General features: G+C 39.4%; 1 protein-coding gene across 1 annotated transcript in view; it reads right to left on the bottom strand.

Annotated features, from left to right (window-relative positions):
• Positions 1 to 18,817, bottom strand: part of LOC107712524 (S phase cyclin A-associated protein in the endoplasmic reticulum-like) — a 127,936-nt gene that overhangs the window by 91,292 nt on the left and 17,827 nt on the right. Inside the window, exons 5-18 of the mRNA XM_016517814.1 lie at positions 18,280 to 18,380; positions 17,755 to 17,871; positions 16,487 to 16,614; positions 16,145 to 16,388; positions 14,850 to 15,174; positions 10,690 to 10,857; positions 10,501 to 10,567; positions 6,113 to 6,230; positions 4,765 to 4,876; positions 4,272 to 4,412; positions 4,002 to 4,157; positions 3,785 to 3,927; positions 2,881 to 2,962; positions 2,392 to 2,544 (exon numbers count right to left, since the gene is read on the bottom strand). Coding sequence (XP_016373300.1) covers positions 2,392 to 2,544; positions 2,881 to 2,962; positions 3,785 to 3,927; positions 4,002 to 4,157; positions 4,272 to 4,412; positions 4,765 to 4,876; positions 6,113 to 6,230; positions 10,501 to 10,567; positions 10,690 to 10,857; positions 14,850 to 15,174; positions 16,145 to 16,388; positions 16,487 to 16,614; positions 17,755 to 17,871; positions 18,280 to 18,380 — 2,055 coding nt within the window. The remainder of the gene's footprint in view (positions 1 to 2,391; positions 2,545 to 2,880; positions 2,963 to 3,784; positions 3,928 to 4,001; positions 4,158 to 4,271; positions 4,413 to 4,764; positions 4,877 to 6,112; positions 6,231 to 10,500; positions 10,568 to 10,689; positions 10,858 to 14,849; positions 15,175 to 16,144; positions 16,389 to 16,486; positions 16,615 to 17,754; positions 17,872 to 18,279; positions 18,381 to 18,817) is intronic.

Below are 18,817 nucleotides of genomic sequence, written 5' to 3'. Positions count from 1 at the left end.
TTTATGGATGGGCACTTTTTATTTCACTTATTTTGGGCTGAAGCACTGCAACACCCGCTGACTGCAATGATAGAGCTTGGAATAGCCAGGACAATTTTTTATCTAACTCCGACTGGATTTGTCTGAAAGACGAAAGTCATATACACCTACGATGGCTCTGGGGTGAGTAAAACACAGCCTAATTTTCATTTTTGGGTGAACTAACCCTTTAAGACAGTTAAAGAAATAGTGCTTCAAAAAATCATTTACTCACCTTCATACAGTTCAAAAACCATAATAGAATGACATGATGGTGAGTAAATTGACAAATTTTTACTTTTCCGATATCCAGAAAGGATGAGTTCAAACCTATCGACTATCGACAATTGTGCCCATGACCAAATTGGTTACAAAAATAGGTTGTGGGTTCGAATCTCAGAAAAGGTGATGCATGAACTATCCATAATCATGCCCTGGATCAAAAAAAAAAAAAGTTTTGGGTCCCAAAACTTTCACGGTGAAATTAATCTATACGACCAGACGGCAACAATTAAAAAAAAATTTTTTTTTTGGTATTCCATAGAAGAAAATCAGTCACACAGGTTTGGAACAACTTGAGGGAAAATAAAAATATATAAATAAATAAAAATGTTCATTTATGGGTGAACTTTTCTTATCATAAAAGGCAGTGGGTTCAAACCCCAGAAAAGGTGATCACTATTGTGCACTGACTCAGTACTTCCAAATGACAATTTTCATTTTTGGGGAACTTTTCCGATAACCAGAAAGGTTGTGGGTTCGAATCTCAGAAAAGGCAATGCATGAACTATCCACAATCATGCCCTGGATCAAAAGAACTAAATAGAGAGTTAAGTCCATATTGTCCATTTTATGAAAGTCAATGGGATCCAAAACTCTCAAGCACCAAAAAGGAAAGGTGAAATTAATCTATATGATCTGATGAGTAACAATTTTTGGTAATACTTTATTTTAAGGTGTACTTGTTCCACATGTTACATGTACTCATTATTGTAATAACAACAATTAATTATGCACAATTACAAGAAAGTAACTCTAAGCCAAACCCCAATCCTAACCCTAACCATATAATAAGAGCATGTAGTTAATTAACATTACTCGGTACTTAAATGTCCCCCCCCAAAAAAAATAAAAAAAACTTTTTTGTTTTTTTTGTATTCCTTGGAAGAAAGTCAGTCACACAAGTTTGGAAAAGCTTAAGGGAAAATGAAAATAATACAAATATATAAATAAATGACAATTTTCATTTATGGGTGAATTTTTCTTATAATAAAGGGTTGTTGGTTCGAACTTCAAACCCTAGAAAAGGTGATGCACTACACTTCTGTGCCCTTGATCAAGACTGAAGAAATAATCATTTACCAATTAATCATTTACTTACTTTCATATCATTTAAAAACCTATGTGACTTTCTTCTCTGGGAAAAAAAATTATATATTCTGAAGAATGTTTCAACTAGTTTTGTCTATACTATGAAAGTCAATGGAGCCCAAAGTGCCAAAAAAGGAGATAAAGGAAATGTGAAAATCTTTTTTGTGTTCCATAGAAGTATGTAAATAATACAAGTTTGAAACAACATAAAGCTGCGTAAACGTCGAGTTATGACGATTTTCATTTTTGGTTAAACTAACCCTTAAACCTCGCGTTTACTCCAAGAGGACTGAACCTGAGAGGTGCTTTGCATGAAAGTGACCCAAGTGAAAAATCTGTACTAGAATTAAACAGAAAAGTAGTAAAGTTTTTTCCTAGATCAGGTGAAGACAACAGTATCTGGATGCTTGTGTTGTTTGTCTCCTTTGAGTCCTGGAGTCGAGCCCACACAGGACAGTCTGTGTATAATGTCATTAACTAGAGTGCTTCCCGCTGACCTAAAGATGATCTCTGGTGTCAGAGCCTGGCCAAGGTCATCTGACATTTTTAACAAGATTTCATTCTCCCCAGCGCTTAATCTGATGTCAGTTTGAAGCTCCAAGGTGTCTGGCCCCAGTTGCAGTAAAAGCAGGGCGCGTCAGAGATAAATGCGGCCACTCAAAGATTTGTTGCCTGTCGCTTGAAAAGCATAATCACGCCCAGCTATTAATCTCCGCCCAGAGTTCATGTTTAATTAATGCAGTTAAATTCTCATTTACATTGCATTCTCTATGAAACTCCTCTGAATCACCTTGTGGTCTGTGATTTTATGTACTCTGCCTGGCAATGCAACAAAGACGGGCTGTCCATCCTTGCAGGAATCTCTGCACTCATGTTTAGAGTGGCTCAAATGTTCCTGATCTTGGACTGGGACAAAATTCCTAGTTTTCCCCATGTCAATGGCCCTGAATGTATTAAAACCAATCAAAGAGATAAGAGGGAATCCTATAATGTAGTACCTACCACAACGTTACAGAGCGAGCATTGCTTCTTCCGTTCATAAGGGGTGAGTTTGGGGGCGTAGTCCGTGTTGGCGTGTCTTCCGCTGCTCAGCTCAGCGGCCTTTTCTTTCCTCTGCTCGATCTGCTCCATGTGTCGACGGCTGCTCTCGTCATGCTGAAAATGTAGAAAATTTAGTCTTGTTTTACTTTTAGTCTAGTTTTAGACTCCTGGAGAAAACGTATAATAATCTAATTATATGAATGTTTTGTGAAGGCTTGAATAAGCAACACAACATGCAATACAATTTGTATTCATTGATGAAAAGGCCAATAGATGTTTATCATAGCTTTTGTCAATAAAACTGTTGTTTATTTAGTTATTGACTCTTTTCCATCAGTGAAAAATTGTTGAGAAAAAATAATTAACACTGCTTAACAGCAGTTTTGTCCAAGGTACAGGATTTTTTAAAAAAGGGGATAAGATGTCAGAAGATTACTTATGATAGTTTACCTTCATCTGGATTTTCTTCTGTAGTTCCTCCATGGCTTCCTGTTGAGCCGCACTGAGAGCAGCCAAACGCTCCTCACGGTCTCTATGGTGTGCACAACAAAGAAAGAAAAAAAAAAAGAAGAAACAACATTCAGATAGGACGTGCAAAAAGACAACACATCTAACCCATACAGGTCTCACAGTATTCAATCTATAAAAGGTTTAGGTGACTTCTTAGATTATTATTAAACAGCCCAAGAATTCAAAGTTTTAAGGTTATTTAAGTCTTATTTGGTTCAACTTTCCTGTTAAAGTTGATAAAGTGTTTCTAATGCAAGAAACAACATGGACTACCATTCAAAACTTTGGGGTCAGTAATATTTCTTAATGTTTTTGTCTCTTATGCTCCCCAAGGCAGCATTTATTTGATCAAAAATACAGGAATATTGTGATAACAGTTTTCTATGCTAATATATTTTAAAATGTTTTTTTTTTTTTCAGCTTCCAGTCTTCGGTGTCACACGATCTTTCAGAAATTATTCTAATATGCTGATTTCCTGCTCAAGAAACATTTCTGATTATAATCAATGTGGAAAATAGTTGTGCTGCTTAATATATATATATTTTTTTTACTGAAACAGTGACAATTTATTTTTCAAGATTGTTTTGGGGATTCTTTCATGAGTAGAAAGTTTAAAAGAACAGCATTTGAGATCTTTTGTAACATAAAAAAAATAAAAAAATCTTACTGACGCCAAACTTTTGAACGGTTGTATACATTTTGGTTAAGGGTTACACAAAACATTCGCTAAATCAGGCTGTTTCTCAAAGCCTAAATCCCCTTGAGTTCTTTGCACTGGTCCTTTCTGTCCTTGTGTTTAGCTGAATCAGGATTCTGGTCTGTTTGGCAGGACGTGATGCTGACCTGGCTCTCTCCCGCGCTGCGTCTTCCCTCGCCCTCTCCTTCTCCTGTCGCTGTTGCTCAATTCTGGCCTCTTGTTCCCGTCTCTTCATCAGAAGCTCCTCCACCCGCGCCTGCCGCTCCGCCTCCAAGGCCCGCTTACGCTCCTGAAAAATTGATTCAATTATATAGTCACACATTTAACGCATTAAACAAACAAATAAAAAGAACCAAGCTATACCTGAACGGCTTCATCCCTAGCTTGCTTTTCTTCCTGTCTTCGCTGGCGTTCCTCCTGCAGCTCGTTAAGCCGTTGTTCGTATTCATTTAGTTTAGCCAGAACATCGTGTCTCTTGTTCTGGGCTTCTAGAGTGTTGATGAATGCAATCTCATTCACCTAAACAAATCAATGAACTACATTTGAACATTTTTTGAAGAAAATATCCAAGTTTGCACAATAGAAATACTGATATCAGTACAGTAACACACTTAATCAGTTTTAACTTCTGACCTTCGCCTCCTCTTCCTGTGCTTTCTTCACGATGGCCTGGAGTTGAAGCTCTCGCTTGAATTCAGCATGAAGCAGCTTCTCCTCCATCATCGTCCTCCTCTGATCCAACAGCTCCTCTTTCCACTTCCTCACCTCCTTTTCCTGAGGAAAAAAAAAAAAAGACAAAAAGATCAAATCCCGACAAAACGGTCTGCAGAAGTCAGACTTGTCAGGGGTGTGAATAACACATGTTAGTGGTCCACTTCAAGTGCGGATATATAAATACTCAATATTGACTTAGATCTCACTCCTTCGACAAGAATGGAGCAGAATAAAAACAAACATTTTCTACAGAGTTACCAGCATCAGATGTATGAGTCTTACCAAGAGTGAATCACCCTGAATTACTAAAATGGCTGTTAAGTGATTCTTTCAACATGTATGGGAATAGGATTTTCCCCTGTGGCCGAGGCGAAATGAGCTGTGTCTACAGGTGCTAAAGGGAAAAACGTACCCTTTCCAACAGTTTCTGCAGCTTGTGGGTCTTCTCCTCTCTCAGTTTGTCTCGGAGCTGCTGGGCTTTGAGTTGTTTCTCTTCATGTTTCTTCTTCGACTCTGCAATGGTTCTGACAACAAACAGCAAAACCCACTTAGTCAAGATATGCATGATATGCAGATCAATGAAATCACAAGTATTAACATTAAAATTCACTAATCAATGAAGATCATTTACATTTATTCAAAAGCATTTCAATAGTCATTACAAAATTGATGGCATGTCATAATCAAACTTAATGATTTCTATGAAAATGTGCATAATGGAAAATGTTTTTAATATAATGTTTTAGTATAATAAACTAAATTAATAAATTAAATTGACAGCCCTAAGAATAATGTTTTTACATTTGTGATTGTGCACCAGTAAATTACTATGAAGTGTAGGATCACAATTGTATGGAAGCGTACTTCCACCGCATTTTTAAATACATAAATAAAAATACAAATAAAAAGTGACTTTATATTTAACAATTCTGACTTTATTTCTAGCAATCGGAGTTTTAAGTTGACATCTCACAAGTCCAATTTCTTTCCTCACAATAGTGAATTTATGGCACTGTTCGGACATTTTTTTTTTTTGAAATTGATGAGTTTGTCGCATAATTAAGAGAAAGAAGTCGAAACTGCGAGATGTAAACTCATGATTCACAATTACATGGAAGCCAATTTCCTCTTGAACAAAAAAGTGATTTCATATCACACAATTCTTTCATATCACAGTTATTTCTTGGAATTCTTGGAGTTTTGAGTTAACATGCCACAATTATTGAAAATATTTTCACTTTTTTTTCTTAGAATCGAAGTTACTTTATTTCTTTAGTTTTGAGTTAACATCTCAGATTTTTATAAAGAAAAATTCAGGATTGCGACAAACTCACAAACAAGAGAAGTAAAGTCAAGAGTTGTGAGAAGTTGCAAACTTTTTAGTTTCTTATTCTGTGGCAGAAACTGGATTCTATACAATGTCTATTTTCATTTACACAGCATTAAAAAAAAGAAATGTTTAATTTTTGCACCACTAATGGCAAATTTTGTCGTCTTTTTGTTTAAGTGAATGTAACAACATTGCCGTAATGGTGAGTTTGGGGATAGGACTACCTTTTTTCCCTAACAACAGAAGATGGAACAAGTGTTCGAATTTTTTTTTTTTAAACTTGGCAATTCTGTTCAGAAATGACACTTCAACCGGTAATAATACCATGTTAAAGACAATCTTTTCTTAGCAAAAAAGATGTAAACGTTAGGACAGAAACAAAGTTCTGTAACATTATTCTGTAACACACAGTACTATGTAACTTTGTTACCGTTTGCGTGAAGGAGAGGACAGCTTCTCGTGCATGTGAATGCCATGACCCGGCGGGCGGGCCGGCTCCTCCTCCACCATGTCACCCCAGGAGGTGCTCTGACGCCAAGGCTCTCGAGCTGTCAGAGAAGCAGGTGACGCAATATAACACATTACAAGAAGACCAATATATCATACTTGTCATTTTGAGATTATCAGCATCCAGTGTAATGCGTGAAGCTTTTATGTAATTTGATTAAATGCAATTTCTTCAAAGTCTACATAACAAGCATACATTCTTAAAAAAATAAAATATGACAGCAAGAAAAATTAGCACTTGTTATTGTACATGAACAGAAAAAAAAAAAAAAAAGGTAAAAAGTAGTGCTGTCAAACGATTAATCGCAATTAATCGCATCCAAAATAAAAGTTTAAAATAAAATAAAATAACATTTTTAAAACGGCATTTATTGTTTGAATACTGCAATACAACGGACAGAATTTGAAATATGAGACTTTGTTTCATATTAAAACTACCAAAGCACAATGCTTATTGCAATATATTGGATGGGAAGTGCCCTTCAAAGTTACATCCATTAACTGAAAACCGGCTAGACTAATCGATTCTTGGGATTCAGGGCTCAACTTTGGCCCTCTCCCAAATGGCACCCTAAAACCTCACGGTCTTCCTCAGAGTCCGCACTTTCATAACGTAATGTCGCTTTGACTGCCGGGTAGAAGTCGGCTGTGTACTTGCAGGCTTGCGGGCTCAGCAGAAGTGCACATTTTGGGGGTAGTCGTGGCCTAATGGTTAGAGAGTCGGACTCGTAACCCAAAGGTTGCGAGTTCGAGTCTCCGGTCTGGCAGGGATTGTAGGTGGGGGGAGTGAATGTACAGCACTTTCTTCCACCTTCAATACCACGACTGAGGTGCCCTTGAGCAAGGCACCGAACCCCCAACTGTTCCCCGGGCGCCGCAGCATAAATGGCTGCCCACTGCTCCGGGTGTGTGTTCATGGTGTGTGTGTGTGTTCACTGCTGTGTGTGTGCACTTAGGATGGGTTAAATGCAGAGCATTTAGAGCACAATGCACCCTTCTGAACGCTAAAATGACGAATGGGACACCCTACAGTCTCGTGGACTTAATGGTCACGTGCACACAGCGGCCATTGTAAGTCCTCAAGACCGAAAGTGCACATGAAGTGTGCCATTTGGGACAGGGCCATTAACTTAGCTTATTCATTAATTAACGCTTGTCCGGGACAAGTGGATTTTGTGAAGGGGCAAGTGAAAGAGAATTTTACTTGCCCGATCGGACAAGTAACCTGATTAAAACATCAATAACAAACAATAACAAGGGCAGCACCGAAACTTTGATGAGAATGATTCTGATTTTATTACTTTCAGAGTAAACGGTGACTGATGACGGATAATGTATTGACAGTATCAAGGTTGCGTCAGTTGAGGCTCGTACTCGCGGAGAAATCCAAACTAATAGGCGCACCAGCACACACAAAGAAACAAACAGTAACAAACATACTGCGGTAGAAAAAAAGATAAATATTCTATATAACATATGATATAGGTAAGCAACATCACGCAACCAAGCATGATTGCAAATGTGACATTGATTTTATACAACAGTAGTTCCATAAACAAGTAGTTAATATTGACTTACTGACTTACATTTTAGACACATTATTGACCGTTTTGGCTAACGAAAATAGTTCTAAGCAAAGCTACAACAGAACAGTCGCGCATCTCAGAGCAACACACAGCGGTGTTTCATTACTCAATGATTTAGCATTTTTGAATGAATCGGGTGAGTCAATGACTCAGTGAGCCATTCGTAAGACAGTCACTTGATTTATTTAATGAATGAATTAGCCGTTTGAATTAATTGGTTGAATCAATGACTCACTCATTAAGACAGTGACTTGCCACCACCTACTGGTGGTTTGGTTTCATATTTAAAAGTATCATTGCATTTTTCCAACATTTCAGATTTATATGTTAAAAAAAGTAAAACATTATTTATGCATTTGCAATTTTACTGTGTAAATGCATTTATGGAACCTCTTATCTTCATTAAACAGTCTGAGTAAATACATCTAAATGGCATTTTTGATGCAGCTTCAGTGTTTCCTCTGCAGTGGAAAGATGGGGTTTATTGATACTGATTTCATTTGAATGGTAACAACCATATAGAGTCTAATTATTCTAACTGAATGTATTGATAAAATTTTGCCCTTTATAAAGTTAAAAAGTGTCCTAGAAATCAATTTAAAGGGGTCCTATTATGCTTTTTTACAATGTCTTGAATTTGTTTTGGGGGTGTACTAGAACATGCTCTCATGCTTGGTGGTTCTAAAAACTTATTTTTTACATAATTTACATTATTAGAATACCTTTCTCCCCAGCCTGACACAAACGGCTCGATTAGTTCCGGGTTTGATGAAGGTCCGCCTTCCGAAAAACGAAATGTGATTTGATTGGTTAGCTATCCCAGTGCGTTGTGATTGGCGAACAGCTTAGACGGTGTTTCAGTACTGCCACGCCCCTTGCCAAAACAGCAAGTTCCGTCTGCTCCGGTTTAGTTAAGGATGGCGTCAATATTGCCATATCAATTTGAGCCGGATTCAGACCCAGAGAATATTGAACGCGCAGAACGCGCAGAACCTTTGCACGCACGGATATTGCAAGACATATTAGAGTGGTAACGTTATTGTTGTTTTTTTTGGGGGGGGGGCTAAATCCCGTTTTAGATAGGATGTCAACAACCGGTTAAAAATAACTGCATTTACTATGTACAGATAAGTGCATATGTATTATTTTTATTGTTATTTAATTCTAACATTATAACATGAATTGCAGTGAAACTGTTATACAGTTGAATTTATTTATACCATAGTCCAGTGTTTCCCAGGCGGCATATATATGCAAACTCATTCTCTGCCAGCAGGAGGTGCTGTTGGAGTGGTAGAGATCAAGGATTCCCCGGTAAAGGCTGTACACAAAGCAGCGCTCTGCTCATAAAACACTGCTTTATCAGACATTACATGCAAGATTAAATGAAAATGACATCCAATTTTCTGAAGACAGTCGGTTTCCTTCAGAAATACAGTGATATAAAAACACCCGCAATCAATGTATGGGAAACACTGTAGTCTCATAACTGAAGTGTAAATTCTGCAAATTACATCATTGTCCAGCATTGTACTGTCAGCAATTTATTAAAAAAACGTTTTCATAATTATAACATACATATTTACATACATAATTATTCAGGTGCATGTGTAATAACTTAAGAAAACTTGAGGCTACAGCAGCACTTCGTCGTCGTCGTCGTCTTGTCTGATGCACTCAACCAAGCATTCTTCAAAACCACGACCTCGCCCCTCCCCACCCCCCAACCATTCGAATTTCCATAGGCGGGAATTATTTTAATGATATTCTAATGGGCCGCTTTGTGATATCACAAAACCCGGAAAACAAACGCTGTAATCCAAACGAGCCGTTCGTTGCAGTTCTTGCAAAGGGATTTAAAAAAAACGAAATATCTCCCTTTGGAGTGGACTTTGAGATTTGTAAGTTTGAAGATATTTTTTATGCCCAAACATACACACTACACACTGACTAAAATTCAAAAAGTGAAAAAGCATAATAGGACCCCTTTAAGGCAAACATCACAAATATGCTGGTTAAAGTAAGACCTCACAGAGCAGTGATGAGACTATTGCTTCATAATGGATTACATTTACACAAAAAAAAGCCTTTTTTTTTGCCCTGGACAAGTAACTTTTTTACTCAGACAAGTGAATGACTGATTTACTTGTCCGAAAGACAAGCACATGTCAAGGCTTAATGTCGAGCCCTGGGATTTAAGAATCGATATCGTTTCGTAAAAATGAGAATCAATTAAAATAGAGATATCGATATTTTTACCCAGCCCTAGTGTGTACTGTGTATATTTATTATGTATATGTAAATACACATTCATACAGTATATATTTTGAAAATATTTACATGTATATACATTTATATAATTTATATCATATATAAATATATTTAATATACAAATATAACATTTTTCTTAAATATATACATTCATGTGTGTGTATTTATATATACATAACATATGTGTGTGTACTGTGTACATTTATTATGTAAACAAAAACCTTTACTTTGTTACTTTGGATGCGATTAATCATTTGACAGCACTAGTAAAAAGGAAAAGGGAAGTCAAGTCCAAGTTTAAACATTAGAAGTCAAATTTTCCAGAAAATATTGTTTAAAATAAATATTAATTTAATTCCAGCAATTTTAGCCATTTCGTTTTATCATTAAATAAACAATTAACTTATAGACTTATACATACAGTTAGCAATGTAGATGCTAATCGCATCATTACCGTCATAATCAGCTAGCATCTCGCTCCAGTCTAAATTCAAGCCACAACTTCCACTCCCGATACTTGCCTTTAAGAGAACAAAATAAAAATGACCCTAAATTCAGAAAACACACATAAAAGAGGCAAGAAGATTGATGTTGTTGTAATTACATCAGGCATATAAACCACTAGGGTTAATTGTTGACTTACAGAGAAGTCGCTCTCGTTGTCGGTCTCCAGTTCGTTGTTCTCTGCTTGGATCTCCCGCGTCAGCTGTTCCTCCTCAGCGATGGCACTTGCGATTGCCTCTTCGTTAGCTTTTTCCAGGCGGTCGGCCAGCTCTTCCTTCTTAGCCAAAACTTCAGCCATGGATTGGGGCTGACAACAGGCACAAAACACTCGCACTCAGCCACTGAAGTCACCAAACAGGGGCACAAAACGAGCCGTACAGTGCCAAGTTAGCCACACCAGGCTCTTGAGTACATGCCCAGGCAGCACAACTTCAATTAGGACATGGTGCAATCATTTCAGCACTTCATCTGAAATTAGGCTAGACTGAAATTTCTGAAATGCAACCAAATTTTAAATGCTTGGTAGAAGCCTGCACACCACAAAAACTTACAAATGCAAAAGATGTTGTAAGAAACTGAACAGCGATCAAATGAAATGATAATAATCCAGGCACACACCATAAACACAATCAATCACAAAAACCACGCATGGGGAAGTATAACGAAATCATGCAGCACACAACCACAATAGGGATGAGGAGATGGGAAGGAGTTTTTTTTTTCAACATACTTAAGCAACAAGGTATGAGAGCCTATGTTGTTTTGCGAATATAGTCATGGTTAAAATCAATTAAATCAATTCATTATTGTCGATATATTAAAATACTCTTATCTAATTTAAAATGCTAAAAAAAAAATCTATATGCAAGCTGAAATGTCTTCTTTTTTCCCCCCAAATATAACGGTTTTACAATACGTTTATTCTTCCGTCATGTGACCCATGGCCATAATAATGGCATTGCAGCTGTCACATACCTGCCACGTTTTTTTGTGCTACAAAAGAAGATATTTTGAAGAACACTGGGGTCTAAACAACTTTGCACCCCATTGGCTTTCATTATACAGACCAAAAATGCTATCAAAATATTTTCTTTTGTATTCCACAGAAAAAAAGAAATGAATGCCGATTAAAACAACATGAGGATCCTGACACAATTAAAATTTTTAGGTAAATTATCTCTTTAAGATGGCCAAAAACCCTGTGCAGCCCATTTTGCAAAATGCCATCAGGTGACTCTAGTGTTCTGGAGAATAGTTACCTGTAGGCAAAAGGGGTTTATTCCAATTTTAGAGTGGTAACAAAAGGGGGATTTGTTGAGGGGCACATTTTTGCTCATACATTCCTTCTACGGGTGCACCTGTGGGTCTTCATGACTCGTGATGACTGGTAAATTGGCAAAATATTTTGGAAAAAGTATCCTACCCACTGCCATCAGAGGCCACAACACTTGACCCCCGCTTTCAGAACCTGATGAGTGAAACAGTATGCCGAGTGCCAATTTCAGACGGCCGTGGGAGAAGATGGAGACGCCCGGAGCTGCACTGAGGTCAGTGCCAAACGTCATGCTAACGAGCATAATAAGAGGTGGATTTCTCTCAACAGCTCGCCTGCTGGTCTTAGATCTGGAGTCTAAACAGAGCTGGGCTTATCTGACCCACCCAGAGAGGTGGTGTCTGGGCCTCGGAAGCAATGATTCCGGATTCCGACACGACTGAGATTGTGCTCCTGTCTGGGAGTTTAAACCTCATCCATCTCCATTGTTTCAGACTGGGTTTTGTACAGAGGCCAACACCCATTGAGTAATGGAAGCCGGTAGCTCACAGAAAATGCTGTGGGTCTAGCCTTAATTAACCCCTTGGAGGTTTCTCTTATAAAAGGACAAGACAGGAGACAAGCAGAATGCCAAAACAGCAGTCGCCATCTCACTTCTACAGCCATCCCGTGTAAAGAAAAGCCATTTGGCCTATAGGTCAAGTAGTTAAACCAATCAATAGTCTTGAACTTTAAGCAAAAAAAGTTCAAGCAAAACATTTTGCAGCTAGTTGGTTGCTGGACTAGAAATTTGATCACTGTACTTGGATTCTAATCTGGAATTTATAAATTTTGTCTACCAGTGACGTAAGAGTACGCTGACTGGCAAAACGCAGAGGAAACACCAGCTACCCAGCATTTTTAAAAATAGAGATAAAGGGCCAGATTTTCTAAACAGGGCAATTTAGCATTAGAGTGCAATTCCATAAAAGCGCTGATGGGAAGGGAAAATTCTGCGTTTGATTTACTGGCAATGCCCACATTAAAGTACACAGACGCAGTCAGATAATTTCCATAATGACCAGTGCGATCTACCAAGAGCAGCGCAAATTAACGCCTGCTTTAAAGGGATAGTTCACACAAAAATGAAAATTCTGTCATTAATTACTCACCCTCATGTCGTTCCAAACCCGTAAGACCTTTGTTCATCTTCGAAACACAAATTAAGATATAAAAAAAATTAAAAAATTAAAAAAAAGACTTTATTCAACAATTCTTCTTCTCCTCATCCCGTCTGCTACTTCTGCTTCATGTAAACAAGGCATGCGCATGGCGCTGCTGCTTACGTTAACATGTACATGTGTCAGCACGCACATGTGTTATTTACATGAAGCAAAAGCAAGCAGATGCGTCATGATACTCTCCACAATGTCGGCATGTCGTAGCAGATGGGATAAGGAGGAGAAGAATTGATGAATAAAGTCTTTTTTTTTTGCGCACAAAAAGTATTCTTGTAGCTTCGTAAAATTACGGTTGAACCCCTGATGTCACATGGACTATTTTACTGATGTCCTTGCTATGTGTCTGGTCATTGATCGCGGTCGTAACCTTGCTGTCTATGCAGGGTCTGAGAGCTCTCGGATTTTAACAAAAATATCTTAATTTGTGTTCCGAAGATGAAAGAAGGTCTTGCGGGTTTGGAATGATATGAGGGTGAGTAATTAATGACAGGATTTTCATTTTTGGGTGAACTAATGGTTTTCAAACCTCTCCATGAAGTTCCCCCAGCACTGCACATTTTGTATGTCTCCCTATATCTGACACACCCACTTCAGGTCTTGCAGTCTCCACTAATGAGCTGATGAGGTGAATCAGGTGTGATAGATGAGGGAGACATACAAAATGTGCAGGGCTGGGGGTACTCCAGGACAGGTTTGAGAACCACTGCTTTAAGACATGCTTTTATGGGTGTTAAATAATGCCCCAAATACCAGTGAACTGACGAGCACAAATCTTAATAAATCGCATTGCGTGATTCATTTTAATACTCTCCTCCCATAAATTTTGTGTCTGAAAGGGAAACTCCTACAAATGCATATTCAATAAGGTCAGGTGCAAAAATCTCTGTGTCCATGCCTTTTCAGTGCTAATTCTTCATTGCGCGTCTTTAGTAAAACCTGACAGTACTATTTTAACATGAAAAGATGGTTTGCCCTGGTGCAAGCTGTTAGTAAATCTGGCCCAAAGGCATTTACCTGTTGTCTGCAGCGTTTTGTTCTTTTTTCAGCCTCGATGATAACACTGCAAGTTTTCATAGGACATTTAGTCAGATTTTCATGCTCTTTCAATCAAGTAAATGGTGCATTTACATTCCATCTCCGTTATCAAGAAACCCACGACACACAACAAAAACAGCTCCGATCACGGCGTTCTCCATTTACCGGTTGTTGACGTTTGTAAATGCCACGAATAAAGACGTTGCTGTCGGCCGCTTTAGAGTTCCCGTTGCTGGTGCAAATGCAACCAGGAAAACGGGCAGAGGGGAAAATTGGTTCTCTAGGAACCACCATGCTGGCTAGTTTCCAGAACTAAGCTCCTAGAACTACGCGGTGCAAAATTAATATAATTGATCAGAGGAGCTCTAATTGTGAGAGAGATTTGCAGATGCTCCAGGAACAGCCTCTTTTGTTGCATGTGTAGTGGCACCTTTGAATCTAGCCAGATTTTGGGAGGTCAAGGCTCGAAGGGAGGTCAAGGTCAATGACAGCCCATGGGGACTAAACCAGTCAAGGTGTCTGACTGGTGCAGGGGACACTTGATAAGCCTAAAATAAAAACTTAAACAACTGGGGCAACTCTCGGCAAACACTTGGCCTTCCTGTTCTCTACTCACAGTGATAATAGTTCACCCCTGTCAGCACGTACATACATATACTTGCTGAGAGAAAGGAGGAGGGAGGGGAGTAATCCTGCCTCGCCTGGAGGTTTTTGGGATTGACTTTGTTTAGGCGGCAGTCCTGACCCTGGCCTGTGTCTCTCAGCACTCACGGTGGAAAGTTCTGTGGGGTCCAGCATGCTCTCCAGTGTCATCGTTGCCAGGGGAACGTAGACTGCTGCCTCCGCCTTTGCCGACGGTGCCACGACCTTCCACACCGACCCCTCCATCCCCTGCTCTACTTTGGCTTGCCCAGTACCCGGCTTCTCTGGTTGGGAAAGGGTTACAGGGGGAGGACCTGTATCGGAATCCAATTCCGGGCACTGGGCCTGCGAAGGCGGAGAGGTAGGGGGTGGCGTGGGGTCAGAGGTGGGGGGTGGCGTGTCCTCAGAGGGGGTGCTGACACTCTGCCCTGGCTCTTCAATACTTTCTGCTGGGGGCTGTGCAACATACACACAGATGCATACACAAATATGAACACAAACATGCATGTCACAGCACTTCTTGCCGCATCTGTATGACAGACCATTTGGCAGATATGAGAGCAGCAAGAAAACAAACAGAACTAAAGAAACACAGCATGCTAAATAATTACACAATATCATGCATTTCAAAACAAACATGTAGCATACCAAGAACTGTATGATCATAAACCACAAACATGCAAACAAGTCATTTTGAGTCACTAGCCTCAACTACATTCTCAGTTGTAAAACCTAGTAAGCTTGTCTTCAGAGGCAGCAATTCAAGGCTCTTGATGTGCAGGCTGCTTCAAAAGTAGGCAACTTAATTTAGCTGCTTCCTAATAAATTTTGGCAAAATTCTAGGGTGGCATCAAATGCTCTTTGGAGAAGACAACACCACATTGCATTGTAACAAGTTTAGTGAAAAAATGACATCAAGATTGCAGATGAATGTTTTATTTAGTGCTAAACAATGTGATATTTTATGCCCACCGGCGAATTGTCAAACTAACTTAGCAACATGCCAACGACAAACTCGTTGAAATCAATTATGGGTCAAGTCTTGTACTATTTGTAAGAGATGCTGTCTGCATAGAGCGTTCCAAATCAGTCACTATTAATGATGTTCTATTTCAGAGAGGGTGCTGTTTTGAGCCTATGCAGGAAGTAGGTAGCATGGCAGCTCACTAGGATTTGCAACAGAACTATTGGCTTTGGCATATTGTCCAAATGTAATCTAGGACATTGTATCGTCAATATTTAATAAACCTCATTAAATCTGATAAACATGTACAAAATCGATGCTTGTACACTTGATACTGCCCTGTCTGGACAGTGTATCTATGAACACACCGTGACCAAACAAAAACATTCTGATGTTACAGAGCCTTCATATCTATGCCTGGGCTCTAAATAATTAATAAAGGGAAGCAGGTTGATGTCAGTACTCGATGACGGAGGTCTTCTCCGTCTCATGGCTCTGCTCTTGGGGTACAGGTTGCTCTTGCTCCCTCACCTCCTGAGATTTTTCCTGAGGCGAGGGCTGGATGCGCTGGTTCTCCTTGTCGCTGTCATCTTTGGGGCTTACATGGGCCAGAACGGGGCTTACCTTGGCCACCATGGTGTTGGAGCGTGGCCTCATGGAGCGTCCACGCTGCACGGTCTCCCAGCCCTCTGCATCTTTCTTTGCTAAGGATTGATGGATACCGATATATACATAAACACAGAAATACTTATACATCTGGATTTGAAAACTCTCTAACTGTCAATAGAGAAGATCCGTTCACCTGGTTTTTCAGCAGGGATGTTGACACTTGGACTGGGGACAGGAAGGGACTGGGAACACTTGACTCGGTCAGCCCAGCTTGGTCCAGTGTGGGAGAGACGTGCCACAGCCAAAGTGGGAGGGGGACCACTGTAAACACACACAAGACATTTAAACCAGAGGTCTCAGATTCAAATGCCCAGATGGACAGTAGACTGGTGGTGTTATTCATCACCAGTTGCACAATTACAATAGATACAAATGTTTTACCGCCATTAACTATATTGTTAAATAGTCCCCTTCTACGGGTAGCCATCGCAAATGCTCTAGCTATGCATCATTGCACAGGGTTTCCTCAAACACTGGGAACTAAAATGGAAACTACAGACCGAGGGCCCTCCATCTTGATCAATATCCATTTCCTGTGGCGTCCAATTACAGCATAATACAGACATGGATGCCCGTGCTTCAGCAGTCTTTAACCACACTTAGATCTGCACCTCCCACAGTCTCAAGCGCAGGCCTGAGGAGAACCCGGCAAAAATCACATTAAACAAAACGCTTAGGCCGTTGCAGATCAATTCCCTTTCTCCTCCCAGCCTCTGCCAGACGGGCGTAGTCTTTCCGGTCTCGTAGTGAGGCCAAGATATGTATCTTATCTGCCATTGATTTCTCCATCTGAGCATTCTGTGGCATTTTAATCGCATTATCAATTGCCTTCCTTTCACACTATCAGTAAAAAAAAAAAAAACTAATGCAGGAGAGCCTCATGTCTTGCTCTGTTAGGAGTTGAAAGTCACCACAGTTTGCCAACAGAGACAACGGTGTCAATTAGCATGCTGTGAGCAGGGATAATGGGTTGAGGCCAGATTCAAGCAGATACACTATGTCTGAAATTGCAAGTAAACCTTGGGAAAAGAAAACTAAAAAAGGACCCCTCCAGGTTAAAAAGTTGATCCAAAAAAATCCAAGGAACAGTATATTTACTACATTTTTCAAACATTAATATTATGCAAGTAGAAAAATATGATTCAATAAATTGGACATCATGTATCAGTTTTATCTATAATAGCAAATTATATAATACATACGGAATATAGTTCCTACACAGTAATATTTTCCCTATACACCACATTATTAGCTGTATTTTTTCACAATGGGTATCTACCGGACAAAATACTAAGCATATAAGAATAAAGAGCTAGGATTGGAGAGGAAGTACTTGTGAGTACTTGAGGGAAATGTTTTTGAGTGATCCTGAGTGCGATGAATGTAACTAGATTGGCCTACCCAAAACTGAGGGCACGGCGAACGCCAGGTGATGGAACAATACGGTCTGACGAGGGGCTGGACATTACATGTCGCCCTGGTGACATCTTTCGAACTTCCCAAGCCAAAGATGTAGGCCTGCAGGAACAGGATGAAACTCTCAAAGAAAGGTACTGATTCAGAACAGAACCAAAACATATAAAAAGCATTTTTAAAAATCCCCCAAAATATTTAATAAACAGACATGCAGGGGCCAGGGCATGCTTACATGCTTCTAAAGGATGCACATTAAAATTCTGCAGAAATGTACAGAGCTTCCTAAGGAGCACTTTACAGTTTGACACACAACTTAAAAGCTCTTTTTATACCATAATCAATGTACTAGTGTTGTGGTCACTTACTCATTACGCAAAGGGGTGAGACCGTGAAATAGTGAATCAACACAAATTACTCATTGATCTTATATTTATATAATTTAACTATGTGTATATAACAACAACAGAATTATATGGAATGTGCCCATTTAGATAGCAAGCATATTATCACCTGTTCTGAGCGTCTGTTTTTTCCAGCTTCTCCTGTAGTTGGATCCAGTCGATTAGAGCTTTGAAATCTCTGACGTAGTTATCCAACATCATCAGCACCTCCTGGGGGGAAAGTATGTTTGCTGTCAGTTCTGAAAGCCTCAATGAGATAAGGGAGAATTACATGCAACTCCGAAATTTGCTTAAGCACCGACCAACAATCAAAAGGCAAAGTCTTCTAAACTGAAAAGGATGTGCTTGCAAAAACCTGCCAAAACTTGCTCCAATCTTGACCAATCTTGCTCCTGGAGGGTCACTGTCCTGCATAATTTAGCTTCAACCTGGATTAAACACACCTGAACCAGCTAATCAAAGTCTTAAAGATCACTAGAAACTTCCAGGCAGGTGTGTTGGGGCAAGCTGGAACTAAACTCTGCAGGACACTGGCCCTCCAGGAGCAGGACTGGACACCCCTGATCTATGAGCTATCAAAATGTTAAAGGTGGCGGCAAATGTCTTTAATTGCCAACGTCAAAGAAAAGTAATTCAGTAGAACACCC

Source organism: Sinocyclocheilus rhinocerous, unplaced genomic scaffold (genome assembly GCF_001515625.1).
Source record: "Sinocyclocheilus rhinocerous isolate Xijiao unplaced genomic scaffold, SAMN03320098_v1.1 scaffold1259, whole genome shotgun sequence".
NCBI classification, from domain to species: domain Eukaryota; kingdom Metazoa; phylum Chordata; class Actinopteri; order Cypriniformes; family Cyprinidae; genus Sinocyclocheilus; species Sinocyclocheilus rhinocerous.
The sequence above is the reverse complement of the archived record's forward strand: the minus strand, read 5'-3'. Positions and strand labels throughout refer to the sequence as shown.